The sequence below is a fragment of the Lacerta agilis genome, chromosome 10, assembly GCF_009819535.1.
Source record: "Lacerta agilis isolate rLacAgi1 chromosome 10, rLacAgi1.pri, whole genome shotgun sequence".
Classification (NCBI taxonomy): Eukaryota; Metazoa; Chordata; class Lepidosauria; order Squamata; family Lacertidae; genus Lacerta; species Lacerta agilis.
In genome coordinates this window covers 13,057,235-13,077,216 of record NC_046321.1, presented here as the reverse complement: position 1 = coordinate 13,077,216, position 19,982 = coordinate 13,057,235, and the positions used below count along the sequence as shown (strand labels likewise).

Here is a 19,982-nt window from a genome sequence, read left to right as displayed (position 1 = left end):
CACATATGCAACAAAAGTCAAACATTAACAATTATAAGGCACGAGTCTCAGAAATACTTTTCAACAGCTGGAAGCTGAGTAAAGATGGATCTAGAGTAGTGATGGCGGAGAAATTCTATTCCGTTCCCATTAAAGGCAGACATATCAAATTTGCACTTTCTGAAATATGTGAACCAAACAAAACACAGCCATCTTTCGGAATTTGCACTTCTCCAGATTTTGCAGTGCAGTTCTCTAGCCAAAGGAGGTGTAAAAGATGCATATACTGGGGTAATATGTGCATTAAAAATGCATGTACAGGCAACGCCCCATTTGTGCAAATGCGGCACACGCACAACTGCTGATGCAGGTGTGTTTTTGGCACCAGAACGGGCCGAGGTGAGCTTATGCACATCCCGACAATGCGCACTGTGCCTCGGAACACAACCCATGCATAAATGGCAAGTTGCCTGTATTTTTGAAAACGCCATGAAAAAAATGCATCAGAGGAAATTGCTTTGCAATAATTTGTATATTAAGGGAAGAAATACACTCAAATGCTGGTGACTGTTCACGAAGTTATTTTTTTGTAATTGCAAACTGATGTGGAAATGTGCAGAACTGAAGTCAAGATTGGAAAAATGAAAAACTGAAGTTGAAAGATTCTCCTGTCCCTAACTAGACACACCTCTGAAGAAGTGTGCATGCACACGAAAGCTCATACCAATAACAAACTTAGTTGGTCTCTAAGGTGCTACTGGAATTTTTTTTTATTTTTTATTTTGTTTCAACTATAGCAGACCAACACGGCTACCTACTTGTAACTAGACACACCTCTTTACGGAAGGATTTCCACAGCTTGAGGTCTGCCACAGAGAAAGTCTTCTTCTGAGCTGTCTCCACTCCAACGTCTCAGTGTGGCCAAGTGGGCAACAGGGCCTCCTCTTAACATCTGCAAAGCTTTGTAGGGAAGCTGGGGATTTTTCAGATACTTCAGGTGTAAGTCATTTAAGGCTTTAATCACCAAATAAAGCACCCAGAGCCCTCCTTTAAGCACACCCAGTCTTGTACATTCCTAATGGGATTTTTGTTTCGTTATTCTTCCTCAGTGCCAGAAGTGATTTACCATGGGGACACAGGAGTGGCTGTTGAGAAACCTAACTCCAAATCTCCTCAAGCACAAGGAGCAAGCCAGGTGCATCTTTGGATTCTGGCTGTGGCACAATATTATTACAATGGATTTTGACTAGCAGATGACATTTTGGTCTGCAGATGACTGAACCTGGGTGGACACATCACACACAAACACACCCCACCACACACATGAAAATACAATAGTTTTAAGGCACACAAATCAGACTTAAGGAGCTTATAGCTTAGAAAGCTGTTGGAGCCGAAGGATAATTGCAATGTAGGAGAAGAAACAGAATTTGGATAAAGTAGAATATACTTCGCAGTGCCAAAAATGACTGGTGGTTTCTGTCATTCTTGGAACAGAGCCACCATATTGCCTGGGGAAATAAAACTCTTCCAACTCCACAATTCTATGATCCCCTGACGAAGAAAGAAAAGCTACACAAGCAAATACATTAAGATGCCTCCGCAGTGTTGAAAAGGTATGAACTGTTTCTATACAGAATGGAAACTCGCTGCAAGCAAATGTGAAGTATAAAATAGGATGCCAGTGCCAAAATTTTGGTTGTTGGCTGCCAGAGCTGAAGAATAACTCTTGTCTCTCCAAATGCAGGGGGACTTCATTGTGCCTTCATGCACTGGATCCTTCAAAAGTAACAGACATCCAGATCTGAAGCTTTAAACACACCAGATAGCGGGATTGGATTGGATCCATGTGTTTATATGCTGCTTACTCTTCCCAGATCGCCCTCTAGCCTGCTAAGGCTGTAGTCCTAGCCCAGGCACAGGCAAACTCAGCCCTCCAGATGTTTTGGGACTACAACTCCCATCATCCCTAGCTAACAGGACCAGTGGTCAGGGATAATGGGAGTTGTAGTCCCAAAACATCTGGCAGACCGAGTTTGCCAATGCCTGTCCTAGCCCCACTTGCCTGAGAGTGCCAGTGGAGGCTGGTCCATTGGTGCAGATGGCACTTCTCCCAACCTTCTTCACACAATGCATAATCTGTGCAATGGCTTCAATAGATCAGGGTAGGGTGTCAATGGCAGTGCCAGCCTTTCGGCGCCTGAGACAAGATGTGCCACTTACATCCCGCTCCAGATCCAGGCCTGCACCCCAGCGCTGTGGGAGGAATCCAGCAGCGATGCAGCTCCTTGGCTATGGCCTTCAGGTGCATTTTCAGCTTACCTGAAGCTGAGTTGGAAGCTGCTGCTGAGTATGGATCGGGATCTCCTGCCCGCTTTGGAACATACCTCCCCAAGGCAGGTTATCTCACATGCACTGGCCATGCTATGACAGCAAGCTAGCTTAGCGGCTGCAGGGCAGACCACATGACACAACTTTCTAACCACTTTCCACCCCTCAAAATTTGCCATGTGAGGCAGCTGCCTCACTCTGCCTCATGATAGGGTCGGCCCTGATCAGTGGCTACAAGTCATTATGGCTGTGTTCTACCTCCAGTATTGGAGACGGTACTGTATGCGTAAGAATTCCAGTTGTTGGGGAGCACAAGAGGGGGAAATGCTGTTGCACTTGTGTTCCTGAATGTTGGCCTCTCCACCAGTCCCATCGGGCACCGGGCACCTGTGGCAATACCCACTGAAATCAATAAGATTTCATTTTAAGTAGACATGGTCAGGATCACAATGTAATCCAGGAGAAGGCCTGAATTAAGTATCCTGCAATCTATGATCAAAGAATGGATCCAGATGCATATACACAATCGGCCCCTGGCACCCATCTTTTCATCGTTAACCAATTTACTAACCTTGAAATTCAATCAATATTTATTTCAGACATCTGTTTATTGTCTTTGGGGGTTTCTTTTTAGCTTCTTCTGCTGAAAATAAATGGAGACCATCCCCCCCACCCACCCAGGGTTGCTGTGTTTTTGTGAGAACTCCCAAGGCACCATGTCTGCAATGACTTTCAAACCACAAAGACACACGGCTTTATTCGCGAGAATGGTATTAAATAAAAAGATTAAAAAGGCAACGCAGCATTTGAAATGATAATCAATCATACTAGATGCACATCCCATTTTTTAAAAGTGCCTAAAATGTCACTGCACTCTAATTCTTCCTCTGTTCTCATCTGTGCCTAAAGCACTTACTTGTCCCCTCATTTCTCTTTATTTTATCTAACATCTGTAATGTTAGCAAATTATGTAGTCACAGCTGCCCAAGTGTCTTAATTCATGCACTAAAGTTTTGAAGAATGTTTGGCTTTTTATATATAAATAATTAAATATTATCTAAAATAATCGTTTTCTTTTTACTCATCAGTGAATGCTTTTCTCTGCTGTACATTTCAAGTTACAGCATAATAATATAATAATAATAATAATAATAATAATAATAATAAATTTTTATTTATACCCCGCCCTTCCCAGCCAAAAACGGGCTCAGGGCGGCTAACACTAATTAAAATCACAGCAAAAACAAAAACAATCAATTTAAAATACAGTTTAAAATACAAATTTAAAAATTCAAAATTAAAACTGCAGTCTCATTTCCAAATAGCCCACCAATAAAAGAATGAAGCATAACTATCAAACAGAAACCAACCTAAAGGCCAGGTGGAACAGCTCTGTCTTGCAGGCCCTGCGGAAAGATGCCAAATCCCGCAGGGCCCTGGTCTCTTGTGACAGACTGTTCCACCACGTCGGTGCCAATACCGAGAAAGCCCTGGCCCTGGTTGAGGCCAACCTAGCATCTTTGTTGCTCGGGACCTCCAAAATATATTTGAGGACCTTAATGGCATTGGCCTACAATTCAACACAGTGTTAGGAGTGCATAAGCCCACCAATTTTGCCTAACTGTGGTGGATAGTAGCCCTAGTTTGTAAGACTCAGCAAGTATCATGGCCCGTTGATGCACCTGGATAGAGATATCAAAATCATAGTGGTACAGAGTTGCTGAAACTTTGAACTTGGCAAAATATTCAGTTCAGCCATCCATTTCATCAAAGCGGAAAAACTTTTATCCATAAGCTTTCTGAAAATTATGGCTATGGGCCATCCTGAAATATGAGCCATCCACAACACTCAGGAACACAACTCAGAGTTCATGGAGAGACCTTATGTTTCAAGGCAGCAGTAAAACACTTCATGAACAGCACTTCTTTCTCTAGTTGCAGATAGTTTGCAAATTTGTCAAGTCTGGTGTGAATGCCAAAATATTGACATAGAAGATAAAGAAGTTAAACTGAGTTGATAGAAAGATAGATAGATAGATAGATAGATAGATAGATAGACAGATAGATAGACAGAGATAAAACGAATGACAATTTCACTAATTTATTAATGAAATATGCAAGCTGAGCCTGTGTTTGTTAAGAATCCCAAAGGTTAAAGAAAGAAGATATTTACATATTTGTTTCTTTTTTAAAATATTTTATTAAAGATTTTCAAAGGTAGTACAATGTCTCTCTCGAATTTTTCCATATAACATTTTTATAAGTCTGTGTTGGTGAGACATTAGAAAAGAAAGGGGGGGTGTAAAATAACCAAGCAAGTGTTAGAAATCACCCCAGAATTGGTCTTACAACATCTTCCAAGACAATAATGCCCACTTACAACACAAAGAACTCATAATCCATCTACTCTCAGCATCCAGAAACATCATAACCAGACACTGGAAAGACCTGTCAGGAGTAAACATGGACCAATGGTACCAAGCAGTATGGGAAACAGCCCTACTAGAAAAACTAACCAGTAAGCTGAAACTGACACGGGGACAAACTGAAGAAGACACCTTCACCCCGGTATGGTTCCCCTTCATCACATATTTGTTTCTATTTTTAGAATGTCTGCGTGTCAAAGGACTTACATAGCTACATGCATACATAACCATAAACCAAAAATGGGTTCATGGCGATTTACAATCAGAAATACAAAACATGCAAAATACAAAATAATTGCAGCTATATCATAATAAACAGAACTAAAAACGATCCTGAGGAAAACCCACACAGCTTCCAATAAAAATCCTTCCTAACCTCACAGCAACAAAATCAACATAAAAATCAAGCCAACACATTAACAGTCAAATGTCTAAGAATGGCGCTGAGAAGATAATGTTTGTGCCAGGCAGACCTTTCTGGGGAGAGCGTTTCATATAATGGGGCCTCTAATAACAAGGTCCTCTCTTGCAGCCACCCTCCATACTTATGCTTAAAAGTACTGCTCATTTACTACACAGTTGCACCTTTGTATACTTCAGTGGGAAATGATTTGCGTGTGTTAACCTAGAAGCCAAGAAAACCTACAGCTGGCTAAGTTACAAGCGACAAAGAAAAAAACATCCACTTTGTTATTTAATATAGGTCACAATTGGAGTTCTGGACAGGGTTTGGGGCTGAAGAATCTGAATTTGCACATTTGTGTGCATAGTGTCTCCGATTCCAGTTCCAATTTTTGTTCCCGTTCCTGCATGTTGTGGTCCCGTGTTGCTGTTACGCTGTACAACTCCCTGATGTGCTCTTAGACCCAACGATATTGCCACTACCATCTTCCCTGTCCAGTGCATTAAAATAATATTGTCATATGTAGTTTGCATCGGACATTCGTTGTGTTTGACCAAACACAGCTATGGGATCTGCAAACTAAAGCAGAAAACCGGAGTACAACTCAGTGGCAGATTACTATCCTTTCCACACCTGCCATTCTTCTAAAAATCCCCCCACGCTGTTTTTTGCCCTGCAAGGCAAAAGGCATGGCATACGGGGAAGGGTTAAGAACACTTGCCTCCAGTGCTGTTTTCCCAATTTAGCCCAGTCTCGGCATTTTCCTCCTAAATGGGGACAAGCTACATGTGACCGAGCATCACATACATTTTAGCTCCCAGAGGTTTCGAAATGAAACCTTAAATCAAGCAATGTTGGACCTTAGTCACTAGTGAGCTATAAACTGCAAACTGTTTTCTTAAGGAATTATTTTACTGGATTCAAAAAGTATAGCACAAGGCAGCTGCTCATAAAACAGAAAATTGGGCCATTGTTTTTCTTAGATGGCATTAATGACACTCAACATGCCAGATAAATAAAGAATGCAAGGAACAAAAAATGTCCACGTTGCAAACTTCCCAAACTACATTCATCTCATTCCAATGGGCAATACACCAATCGCTCTCATGTTAAGCCTGTTGCATATCTCCATGGCTGGCATGCCCTGCACCTCTAATCGTGGAATATCTTAGAAAATGCGAAGGATCTGAGGTGTTTGAGAGATTGCATGCTTAAACTTTCATGCATCGTAACAGTGTGCACTTAACAATGGAATTCACAGCCCCAGGACGTAATGGCCGTCACTAGCTTGGGTAGCTTGAAATATAAATTAAAGCAGGGGTTCACAAACTTTCTATCACCGGCGTCCATTTGAGACAGCTGAGAATTATTAAGGCCCACCAGTCACAAAATGGCTGTCAAGTCAGTCACAAAATGATGGTAGATGGATCAGAGTTGGGCATAATCAGCTGGCAATTACTAGCATCATTTTCTACTGGTCTTCAGTCTTCAGAAATTCCTAAATTCTTTCCTGCAGCATTTATCTTTTGGAAAGGAGTTCCATAGGTCAGCATTCCTCAAGCTCAGTACAGACATTTGCTCTGGAGGTATTGTGACAACCTTCCTATTTTAGGTGGTGTTTTATTTTATTGTTGCATGCCCCCTCCCCCAATCTTTGAGCAGTGTAAGATTCCATGGGTTCCAGGTACTTATCCAAAGTTTGTGTTTCCTTTTGAAAATAAGGCACAGCGGAGACTGTAGTGTCTTTATGATAATAATTTATAATATACAACCTAAGCCTATGATGGTGGTTCACAGCATTAACAACCCCAAGGGTCTTTTTCTCCCATACCCACAGCCTTGGATTGAAACAGAAATCAAACATTGCTCTCAAACTTTGCTCTGACTCTCTTTCCAGTTCACTGCTTTATCCTCGAGGAAGGGGCCCCCACCCATTTGCCACCTTGAACCAAGCCCCTTAACGGCCCATCACCCAGGTTATCACTTCACCAGGAGGCTAGTTTAGCTATTCTAATAGAAGCCTTGATTAAATTCTAACACTTGCTGGATCCAGGGATTAGAGGGTTGTGGCACCCAGTTTAACATGCCTTACTCAAAACACAGTTTTCTCTTCTCACCCCCACATGCGTCTCAAAAACATTTTAACCCACCACTTGCAATTTCTTCTCCCTTTGTGTTTTCACACTCGACTTGGACCTTGTTTGTTCCCCTGTTTCATCTCCCTTTCCTTCTCTGCGTATATTCATGTCTCCCTGCTATAACACTTCTCTCTTACCCCTTCTATACCCATTATATTATTATAATCATTAGGCATATTAACCTTTTATTTCTAATTTTCTTCCATGCCCCTAGCCGTTACTGTCAAGGGAACCATTCTTCCCTCTTCCTCCTCTGAGATTCTCTGTCACTGGTTAGGTGAAATAGCTCTGGCATGACTAGCAGCAGGCAAGTGAGGAATTACTGAACAGGTCATGGCACTGAGCATAGCTGTCAACTTTTCCCTTTTCTTGCGAGGATCCTATTCGGAATAAGGGAATTTCCCTTAAAAAAAGGAAAAAGTTGACAGCTATGGCACTGAGGCCCACCTGAAAGTGGCCCAAGTCCCACTGGTGGAGAAACACTGTCCTAGTGGATAACATTCTGTTGATAGGTAGTGATCACAGGAGCTAAATGGGACCTCCATGTACAGAAGTAACATGCTGCAGAGCACCAGATTGCAGGGGTAAACAATGGAAAATATTGCCACCTGCATTCCCTGCATGAGCTCTGAGAAGCATCTGACTTGGCTGTTGGGACTGACACAGAACAATGATTCAGCAAAGCAACTCTCATATGGCCTTTATGCGTACTGAATACCATTGGCTCACACAAGTAAAATAAGTTATGACAATAACAAAGTAGTACTATTAAACCATGGTTTCTTTATTGAGGATACAGGCTGCTGAGGGAGCTCTGTTAGCAAACATTATTGGTTAAAGTACCAAATATGCACAAAGAGTGAAGCAGGACGCAGGTTGACACCAAGTTTGGAAAAAAGTGGAACCTGGCGATAACCTGTAAATGCAATAGCAATGAATGAGTGGATTACAGACAAAGGATTCATGGAGACATATAAACCTTAGTTCTGGAACCTAGGAGGGAGCCATGTTCAGTCCTCTTCACATCTTCAGGTAGGGCTGGTAAAGATTCTGCCTGAATCCCTGGAGGTCACTGCCAGTCAGTGTAGACAGTGACAAGAACCCAAAGATTTGACTTGCTAAAAGACAAGTTCCTATAAGAACCTATGAGCGCAAAGAGCAGTCACCGGGCTTGCAACCTTGAAGAAGTGGCCAGTGGCATCCGGGAATCAGGACGGCTACAGAAAAACAGTCAACATGGAGGTACTGGTTCACACCAATAGATTGTAAGCACCATTGTGGACCTGCACACTCCTAAAGCAACTGTATGTGAACTAGCGTATTAACTGGCCCTACGTTCACCTATAAGGGTCAGCTACAATTGTAAGTAACCAAGTAAGCATGTGGTAGAGCACAGGACAGCTCCTGCAGCTGAAATAAATGAAGATTGCAGAAATTCCAAAAGGATGCACATTAAAAGACAACACTGTTGATCTCTATAAAAGGGAAAGCAGAGTCCACACTTTTAGGAACAGTGAAGACTCAAAAGTAATGCAATTAATGCCTCATTCATTTCTGCACAATGTCACAAATTAAAGCTAGGCAACTAACATGGTTAAAAATAGTAACACCACAGCATTTTTTTTTGAACAGGTCTGGTTTCAGCAATGATAGTAACACAATCACTGTACCTTGGAAGCACTCAGTTTAAGGCTATGTTGCATATCATCATCAAGAAGAGAAAAAATTGTTGTTAGGGATTTGTGCATGGGGGGACGGACTAATACCTTTATTCATGCTCAGAAGTGGTAAAGTATATTGCCCAAGGAAGTCATTGGAAGTGAGAGAAAGCTGATCTTCTACAACAAATCGTACTAAGGCAAGCTCTGGAACTTGGATGTTAAATGTGAATGTTTCATTCCACCTGGGACTCAAAGCTGAAATAAAGAAAGCAATATAAGACAAGCAATGATCTGTTAAAACAACTCTACATTGCTAATTGTGTTCTATTCACTGACCACTGAAAATAAAACCTCCATTTGTTTCCTATTTCTTTCTCTGTTCATTGATGATTCTCACTGATTGCAGGAGTACACATCTGAAATGCTCCCACAAATGCAAAACAAAGGCTGGCTAAGTAGAAACTCTTCTTATGTTTTTAGCTTTTTCTGTTTTATATCTATGCTTTTCTATTTTTTATCTGTAAGCCATCTTGAGTCCCAGTCTGGGGGAATATCATAGAACTGCAAAATTGGAAGAGACACCAAAAGTCACCTAATCCAACCCCTGCAATGCAAGAATCTCAACTAAAGTATCCATGACTGATGGCCATCCAATGTCATCTTAAAAATAAGTTTTTGGGTGTGAGGAATTCAAATCTGCTATTATTTTTTATGATTGGACAACATTTAGCTTGGTCTAAGTTTGATGAAGAAGCACATAAACTGTTTTTGGAAAACTAGAGAATTTTAATTTATACCTTCTGAAAATGTCAGGTAATGCTAAATAATGATAATAATGGTAATATGTAACTGCAAGTACTTGGCAATCATTTTTAGTGATTTCTGTGCATTTTACACACATTTTGCTTACCAAGAAAAATAAATTACATTAATTTTACCAAAAGATCTTTTGAATTCCAAGTCGTGTTACAACTTTTTTTAGCATCCTCATTTTGGGAATTTGAAAGTTGAAAAATTCAACTACACCTAGTCTTGAGTTGGTTTGCCTGATGTTAAAACTGGCATTATACTGCAGTGGAGCTTCCCTTTGGAATTTAAATGATCCACTGACAGGCTTTTCTTTTTAGTTTAATCACAACTATGCAGTTTCCAGCAGTGAACCATAATGGGTGAACCATTTGGAGTGACACAGTGATTTGATTCCTCCCTTAATTTTATCGCTTCTTTTCTTTCTTTTTTTCTTTGCAGATGGATAGTGGAAAGACACCAAGGATGCATAAAAGACACAACTTTAAACATTTGCCAGGATTTTTTTTTCTACAGCGAGCCTAAGAAAGCAACCAGGCCCAAGGCTTCTCTAATCCAGAACCCTGTTCTCACAGTGGCCAACCTGATGGCCGTGGGAAGCCTGCAAGGAGTTGGATGCAGCAGTGTCTCTATAAAAATTTACACATCACTTGGGAAGACAGGCAAACTAATGCCAGTTTGCTGGAAGAAGCGAAGATCACCAATGTCGAAGCAATGATTCTTCATCATCCACTTCGTTGATTACTGTCTTCCAAAGCAACTACTCTATTCCGAACTTAAAAATGGTAAGCGTAATGCTGGTGGTCAACGAAAGAGGTTCAAAGACTCTCTCAAGGCAAATCTTTAAAAAGTAGTATATACACCGACTGCTGGGAAACACTGGCTTGCGAGTGCTCCAATTGTAGAACAGCCTTTATCAAAGGTGTCATGGGCTTTGAGATGCTCGAACTCAGGACGAAAGGGAGAAATGTGCTAAGAGGAAGGCACGCTTGGCGAACCCTCACCATTATCAACTCCCTCCTGGAAACCTACTCCCCACTGTGGAAGGACGTGTGGGTCCAGAATTGGCCTCCACAATCACTTACAGACTCACTTTTAAAACCATGTTTATGGAAGACAATCTTACTCTCTCGCCACTTGTGATTCCCAACAACTGAAATCCAGAAGCAGACAGGGGGAAACAAACTTTCCTGAAGGGATGGCCTTATCACTAGGCAGATCCTATAGAGTGCCAGTGAGATGCTGGTGAACACAGCTTGATGCGTTTCACACTGTCTGCCCTGCTCCCCACAAGCTAGTCTGCTGTCCTCAGGTGTGCTGAAGGGCACTGCCTCATCTCCAGTGTTGAAGCAAGATTCACCTGCAATCAGGTCAGTTTCTATAGATGACAAGGATGGGAAACCTCTGGCTCAGAGACCAAACATGGCCTAGAGACCCCTCCATCTGCCCCATATAGAGACATATCCATCAGTGGCCCCACTTCATTCCCCGTGTGTTTTTGCCTGGATGGAATGTGTCCTTGAACTCTGACATCGCCACCTGCTTGTCTAGATGGAGAACAGAGAGGCATGTGTGAGGTTGTGTAGAATGCAGCCTACTACACACAAGTGAAATCTTTATCTATTGCTCCACCCACTTTGGGCTCTGGCCCTGCCCATCACCAAAAGGAAAGGGGAATTTGTGGTGTTGCAGGCACCAGTCAAGCGCTGCACACAGCTGGCTTGGGCTGCCAGCTTACAGGACTGGCTTTCTATGAGCTTGTTTCCGCAAAGGAAAGTGTATGTCTGTACACAGTGTGGGGACCTGTATGCTTCTGCAGTGGCTCAACCGTTCAAGTAGCATACATGTGTACACACCCCAGAAGAAGCACAAAAACCACAGCGGACAACTAGGGACAAGCAAAAACACTGAAAGATAGGTAGGCTATACTGGTACTACAAGCATACAAATTCCTGCATTTTCTCTGTGTCTGTTTTCTTCCGCTTACAGCTCTGAGGAAAACAATGAAAGGTGGGAAACAAACCTGTCCACCTCCACAGAATGCAATTAGAACAAAGCTTGATCTTTCCTTTGTTCTACTCTCCCCCATACACATGTAATGTATGTATTTAGCCTGCCCTTTCTAATTCATTCAAATAGTGGAATTTTTAATTTTCCATATAAGAACTGTGTGTATGTACCATTCATGCTTTCCTTACTAATTCATGCACTGCTGTTTCTGTATATAGGCCCAGTTGCCAAAGGTAAAACTTTGATAAGCTATGTAAGTCCATGAGTTAAATCCCTAAATTACTGAAACATTACGTAACCATTAGACTGTTGCACTTACCATTGCCCTTAACTACACAGCTCTGTTGCTTTGCATGGTCTTCCGGAACACCATAAATTTCTACTAGAACTAGGGGGTCAGCTTTATTACTCCTGGAGAGACTGCTAGGTGGTAACTGATGACCACTGATAAGCTGCACAGAGGGGGGGAAACAGTACATAAGCTTCAACTGGGATATCAAATGCAATTGATTATTATTCTGGCATCAATGGTTTTACTGAAAACAGACAGGGAAGTCTACCACACAGGACAAAGCTACCTGAGCGCTATTTACCCTTAACTATGAAACAGCTGTAATATTATTATTATTATATTATTATATTATTATTATTTGTACCCCGCCCATCTGGCTGGATTTCCCCAGCCACTCTGGGCGGCTTCCAACAAAAATCAAATACATTAAAATATCACACATTAAAAGCTTCCCTAAACAGGGCAGCCTTCAGATGTCCTCTAAATGTCTGGTAGTTGTCTATCTCTTTGACATCTGAAGGGAGGGCGTTCCACAGGGCGGGTGCCACTACCGAGAAGGCCCTCTGCCTGGTTCCCTGTAGCTTTGTTTCTCGCAGTGAGGGAACCGCCAGAAGGCCCTCGGTGTTGGATCTCAGTGTCCAGGCTGAATGATGGGGGGAGACGCTCCTTAAGGTATACAGGACCGAGGCTGTTTAGGGCTTTAAAGGTCAGCACCAACACTTTGAATTGTGCTCAGAAACGTACTGGGAGCCAATGTAGATCTCTCAGGACCTGTGTTATGTGGTCCCGGCGGCCACTCCCAGTCACCAGTCTAGCTGCCGCATTCTGGATTAATTGCAGTTTTCGGGTCACCTTCAAAGGTAGCCCCACGTAGAGCGCACTGCAGTAGTCCAAGCATTTGGGCTGCTATAATTGGGGCAAGAGGAATTGTGGGAGGGAGGGGCTGCTTAATCATGTCCTCTCAATTTTCTGGGTAATACTGGGAAGTCCAAGCTTCTTTTCCTCCCATATATATGTTATTGAATAACCACAGTTGGAAAGAGGAAGAGCACAGCAAGAGGAAGAGCAATTTTGAATGGAAAAAAATGACTACATGGGAAAGGATCAAGCAACTCCTCACCTGCCATTCCTCCACTCAGGATTACAATTCCCATGGCCACTTTTCATTTTTAAAAGATTTTTTTAAAAAAAAGAAAAAGAAAAACCACACGTATCTGACATATAATGCCTAGTATGAGCCCCTGTTTTCCTTCATTTATGTTCAATCTTTAGTATTTTCTGCACCCAAGACCCCCAGGTGAATCTGTAACTAGGTAAGAGGTCCTCATTCCCTCTTGAAAGTAAAAGTAAGTACAGTGAACCTGAGCATGTTTTTCTTATGCATTTCCCTCTGTGCCTCTTTTTGTCTCTGTTCTGTCAGAATGCTGCTTGCAACAAGCTTCTCGGGACAAATACTTCTCCTTTTTGCTCATGTTACTTTGCAAATCACAATGTGTATCAACGGTTCTATATTTTATACCGAGTAACGATGACTTATGATTTCAACACCACTTTTGAAAATCCCAATGGAGAACAGAAGCAGTTTGTCACTGGCAAAATATACTCAGTCCTTGGTACTAGATGGGCTTCTTGCTTTGCCTGTTATTTGCATAAATCTTTTTCATATAGTTAGCCCAAACCTGCAAAAGCTATTGCTCATGAGTCTTCTCTCAGACTATATCAGGTGAAGTTTGAGTAGAATGCGATGCAAAACATCTTAAATCCTGCTCCAAAGGGTGCTTCCATGCCTGTATTTCTCAGACTTAGGGCACTGCCAGACAGTTGCTATTCTCAGGTGGAATTTAATCATATATTTGGCAAATTCAAATTGTGTGTGTTATAGTTGATTGAGAGGTCTTGTGCAAAAATCCCACTTCCCCAAAAGACCGGACTTTTGCAATAAAGAAAACGATGGGAAAATGCACAGCGACATATGAGATAACATATGCTTTGACGCAACCTCATCTAACCTCAATGCAAACAAATAAGAATGAATTCTCAATAAACAGCCAATGTCATCTAATCATCCTGCAAACAAATGAGGGTGAATGCTCAATAGGTCAACTGGAAGTGCCCTTAGTTTCTCATAAAAAGCCCCTAGTATTACTGCAATACTCTCTATATTGCAAGGGCATTTATTTTATCACATCTCTTAGCAACTGATCCACCACAAACTGTCTTATTAGAGGGGTGTTCTTTAGTACATATCTACCCATTCACTAATCACTTGTTTCAATCACCACCTACTTAATCCCTTCTCTCCCTCCTTCTCTCTCTTTCCGACCTTGAACAATCCTGCTCTCCTCACAACCCCACAGGCATTTTATAGTCTTTCCCAACCTTTCACTGGAGAAAAAGAAACTCACTCAGTCTCAGCAGAGGTATTGATATCTGTCTGTGCATACATTGAGCCGTGTTCTGGCTCCTAAACATAATAAGCCCATGCAAAAACCTAGCCCCACGTTTTAAGCAGAGGCACTACACATTTACAGGAAACCCATACAAAGAGGTTATGGGATGTCAGAGGGCTAAGAGGACCAGACCAAAAGCCAGTAAAATGGGGGAGGGGGACTGCAACATAGAGATGCTGATCAAGCAACTTCATTGAAAAGGCAGGGATGCCCGGAGTCATAGTCATAATACTTGGACACCAATATCGGGCTTGGGGTACATTATCTCAGGTGCTTACAATAACCTTGCACAGCAGGTTAAGTATTATTATCCCCATACTGCTGGTGTGGCACTGAGGCAGAGAGAACATCGGCTTGCTCAAGGCAATCTAGTGAGGTCATGACAGAGGTGACATTTGAACCAGGGATTTCCCACTTCACTTCCTTGCAGAGCGATCCTAAACCGTGGTTCTGTACTCCTCTAGAGGAGGGAGTGACAGGTTCAGATGTGGCAGAGGTTTCTCCAACACCACCAGCTCCACAGATGGCAGGGGGCTGTTTCTGCTGTGCCCACCAACAGCACAAGCTGTTGACAGCCTACCCGGGGTGTTTGCTCCCTTCAGGAGGCCCTGAAATTTGTGGGGGGGGGGAGCGGCAGAGCTGGGCCAGCGATGGATCCTCCTGGCAGCCACAGATGGGGCCAAACTGGGACTTTCTGCAGCAGAAACCTAGAGCTAGCAAAATGTAAAATAGGCTTCTGCCCTGGCCAGTGCCAAGAGCAGAGCTTTGAATGTGGTAGTGTTGCTGTGCCTCTGTCCAGCCCCACTGTTCCTTGGCTGGGACTTTGGATTGCTCCCTTAGCCTTGCAGCAGCTCCCTTAAACAAAAAAGGCTCAAAGCACAGTAAAATTGCAACGTGTTGATGTTTATTGACTATATATATATATATCATAGCATCTGGCTTCGCTTTGGGCAAATCAGAAGTTTTGGATCACACCAGAGAGAGAGCCCTTACTTAAGTGAAGAATTACTGTTAATTAAAAGCACACACTGGCATGAACAAAATCTTTCAGTCATTATTTTATTTTTTGCAATTAATTAAGTGGGGCAAACTTTTTGAGTGTGTTTTTTTTAAAATGTGAATCGGTGTTACAAAGCTGGCTCATTGTCACATGTTTGCAAACGCGAGGCCAAATGGCAACTGTGTAACAAGACAAGGAACTACAGCAGTGGTATTTAATAATGTGCCAAATGCCTTTGATGACTAAATAGTATTTGCAAGAAGCTAGTCTCAGCATCTGTGGTAGTCAAGTATTTATTTCCAACAGCAAGCAGAGAAAAAAGCAGAAGGAAATATTACAGATAATAAATCAAGCAGGTGTGATTTATTTTAGTTCTGACTGGCAATTTTTCAGCACCACTGCTATGTATGAGCCTCACAGCTTGAACTAAAAGGTCTATTTCACAAGGTTTTAGCACACAAATGATATTTATAGGTTATATGCGAAGAATAAGCTAGTTAATCTCAGCATAACAAAACAATAACTGATAAGAGGAAAGCCAACCTGCTTCCTGAAAGAAGTAAGGTACAGGAATGGATTCAGACTGCATTACTAAACTGAGTGCCCTGCAGGTTCAAGCAACCCAAAGTTGAGGCCACTTATACAGGTAGCAACGTCTGAGGAAATTTGGAACATGCTGCAAATGTGCCCTAAACCTTCCTCCAAGGAGATCAGTGTGCCATTTAGCCTCACAACATGCCTGTGGGCCAGTTTACTAAAAGATGCCCACAACCAGTCATTAAACTTTGCATTCCAGAGGGATCTGAACCAGAGTTTTCCATATCCAAACCTGACCCTCTAACCACCATGATTCTCCAGCATCCATCACTAAGATTAGGACATCTGATCAGCAGCACCAGCTGTGGGGGCAAGGTCCCTATGAAGTTAAAGGCAAACAAAACAGAACAGGCAGGGAAAGGGTAAGCTCTTGTTTTTGAGCTCTTTGAGTCGTGAGGCAGAACAAACCACCAGTATGGGAGCCAGAACAAGCAGCTTCGGAATAATCAAAGGGTAAAGTCAGACAAAAAAATAAATTGAGATGACTTCTGTGACCAGGTAAAGGTAAAAAAAGTAATGTACCCCTGGGCAGTTACGTCCAGTCAAAGGTGACTATGGGGTTGTGGCGCTCCTCTCGCTTTCAGGCCGAGGGAGCTGGCATTTGTCCACAGACAGCTTTCCGGGTCATGCAGCCAGCAGGACTAAACCGCTTCTGGCACAACAGAACACCTTGACGAGTGCCAGAGCACACAGAAACGCCATTTACCTTCCTGCCACAGCGGTACCTATTTACCGTATTTTTTGCTCCATAAGACGCACTTTTTTCCTCCTAAAAAGTAAGGGGAGATGTCTGTGCGTCTTATGGAGCGAATGCATGGTCCCTGGAGCCAAATTGCCCAGGGGGGAAAGGCAGATCCTGCTTTTTCTGTTGTAGAAAGAGCTAAAGGCTAAAGAGGGGAGAGAGTGTTGAAAAGAACCCGCTCAACAGCTGATTGCATGAGATCGGGGAGGGAGATAAGGGAGCTAGCTCCCTTCCTGCCCTGCCCAGGCCCCTTGCACAGCCCTTTGGGAGGGCTGAGGATCATGGGAAATTGAGTTTTTCAGCCATTTGAGGCTCTCTGTTACTTTTCCTCTTGCTTTCTATTATTGGCTGGTGCTTACTGGTTTGCTTTTTCTTGCTTCCTATTACCTACTGGTGCTTACTAGTTTGTACTGGTTTGCTTTCCTCTTGCTTTCTATACTTGCTGGTGCTTACTGGTCTGTACTGGTTTGTACTGGTGCTTACTGGTTTCTACAGGTTCGCTTTCCTCTTGCTTCCTATTACTTGCTGGGTGTACTGGTTTGTACTGGTGCTTACTGGTTTGTACTGGTTTGCTTTCCTCTTGCTTCCTATTAGTTGCTGGTGCATACTGGTTTGTACTGGTGCTTACTGGTCTGTACTGGTTTGTACTGGTGCTTACTGGTTTGTACTGGTTTGCTTTCCTTGCTTCCTATTAGTTGCTGGTGCGTACTGGTTTGTACTGGTGCTTACTGGTCTGTACTGGTTTGTACTGGTGCTTACTGGTTTGTACTGGTTTGCTTTCCTGTTGCTTCCTATTACTTGCTGGTGCGTACTGGTCTGTACTGGTGCTTACTGGTCTGTACTGGTTTGTACTGGTGCTTACTGGTTTGTACTGGTGCTTACTGGTTTGTACTGGTGCTTACTGGTTTGTACTGGTTTGTACTGGTGCTTACTGGTTTGTACTGGTGCTTACTGGTTTGTACTGGTTTGCTTTCCTCTTGCTTCCTATTACCTGCTGGTGCTTACTGGTGCGTACTGGTTTGTACTGGTGCTTACTGGTTTGTACTGGTGCTTACTGGTTTGTACTGGTTTGCTTTCTCTTGCTTCCTATTACTTCCTGGTGCGTACTGGTTTGTACTGGTGCTTACTGGTCTGTACTGGTTTGTACTGGTGCTTACTGGTTTGTACTGGTTTGCTTTCCTCTTGCTTCCTATTGCCTGCTGGTGCTTACTGGTTTGTACTGGTGCTTACTGGTTTGTACTGGTTTGCTTTCCTCTTGCTTCCTATTACTTGGTGCGTACTGGTTTGTACTGGTGCTTACTGGTCTGTATGGTTTGTACTGGTTCGCTTTCCTCTTGCTTCCCATTACTTGCTGGTACGTACTGGTTTCTACTGGTGCTTACTGGTCTGTACTGGTTTGTACTGGTGCTTACTGGTTTGTACTGGTTTGCTTTCCTCTTGCTTCCTATTAGTTGCTGGTGCATACTGGTTTGTACTGGTGCTTACTGGTCTGTACTGGTTTGTACTGGTGCTTACTGGTTTGTACTGGTTCGCTTTCCTCTTGCTTCCCATTACTTGCTGGTACGTACTGGTTTCTACTGGTGCTTACTGGTCTGTACTGGTTTGTAGTGGTGCTTACTGGTTTGTACTGGTTTGCTTTCCTCTTGCTTCCTATTACCTGCTGGTGCTTACTGGTCTGTACTGGTTTGTACTGGTGCTTACTGGTTTGTAAGCAATGCTTTTCCCCCTTTGCAAAAGCTGCAAATCTGAACTGATCCTCAAAAAGCAGGGCTTTTCCCTTTGCAAAAAAAAGCTGCAAAACTTTGAGCTGATTCTCAAAAAAAAACACATGGGTTTTAGAGGAGGAAAACCAGAAAAATATTTTTTCCCTGGTTTCCTCCTCTAAAACGAGGTGCGCCCTATGGTCCAGAGCGTCCTATGGAGCGAAAAATACGGTATCTACTTGCACTGTCATGCTTTCGAACTGCTATGTTGGCAGGAGTTGGGACAGAGCAACGGGAACTCACCCATCAGAGGGATTCTAACTGCCAACCTTCTGATCGGCAAACCCAAGAGGCTCAGTAGTTTAGACCACAGCACCACCTGCATCCCTAGTTAATAACCAGGTAGAGACTAGCAAACATGCACTGAAATAAAAACCTGTGTGCTCTAAGTGTGCTAAGGGCTCTAACTCTTTCCATACACAATGCTTCCCCAAGCTAGTGCCCTCCATTCGTTTTGAACACAATCAGTTCCCGCCAGCACAGCTAGAGCTGATGGGAATTGTAGTCTAAAACATCTGGAGGGCACCAAGTTGGGGAAGGCTGCTCTAGATCTATGTTTTAAAACCTGTATCCTGTCGATGTCATGCACAAACTTTTGGAGGCTAAAGTGGTATTTGCTGCAGCCAAGGCTATTTGGTTTGGTTATTTGGGGTTGGTGTTCATTAGTCATTTAAAATTTATATTCCACCTGTCTCAACAACATGATTAAAACAATTCATTAATCAATTAAAAATAATTACACAAATTAAAAAAGCAGATAATACACAGTAAGTATAAAACAGAGCAGGTAGTCAATCAAGTGCCACCAGACACCTGAGCAAACAGGAGTTTTTAATTAGCACTACAATTTGACAGTGTAGGCATATCCCTAGCAATCAAACTCATTTCATATTTGCATCAGCCCCAGGACCTCCTTATACACATTCCTAGGAGGAAAATTCAGAAATGCTTATGCAGTGTCACTGGAATCAGCTGGACTGCAGCAATATATATATGTAGGCTATCGCTCCTCCACATTTCAAATGGCACATTATAAGTGTGACTTGAATCAGTTTATAGCTGAGTAAGTGCCTTGGAGCTATTATGCATCTTCACAAATCTACCAGAAAGCAAAGAGAGAGCAACCATATGCAAATGATAGCACAGGGGCCCTGCTGGTGCACATTTTATTTTAAATTAACTATAGACCACCTTTTGCTGTGAAAAATGACAAGGTAGTTTACAAAATAAAACCAGTATAACACAATAACAAAAACATAAAGCAGAATGTCAATGTAAAGTCAGTACAGTATTAAGGATCTGAGCTTGGGAGTGCCCATGTACAGTAAATAGTTTGAAATCTACCAAGCTGCAGAACACCTGCACCATAGGTGCCATCATACA

The 19,982-nt window shown here is 42.6% G+C and overlaps 1 protein-coding gene across 1 annotated transcript in view; it reads right to left on the bottom strand.

Moving 5' to 3' along the window:
• Positions 1–8,040: 8,040 nt before the first annotated feature.
• Positions 8,041–19,982, bottom strand: part of PLCZ1 (phospholipase C zeta 1) — a 45,760-nt gene continuing 33,818 nt past the window's right edge. The window contains 3 exon segments of the mRNA XM_033163195.1: positions 8,041–8,193; positions 9,044–9,193; positions 12,075–12,207. Of these exon segments, the coding sequence (XP_033019086.1) occupies positions 8,105–8,193; positions 9,044–9,193; positions 12,075–12,207 (372 nt within the window). The 3' untranslated portion in view covers positions 8,041–8,104.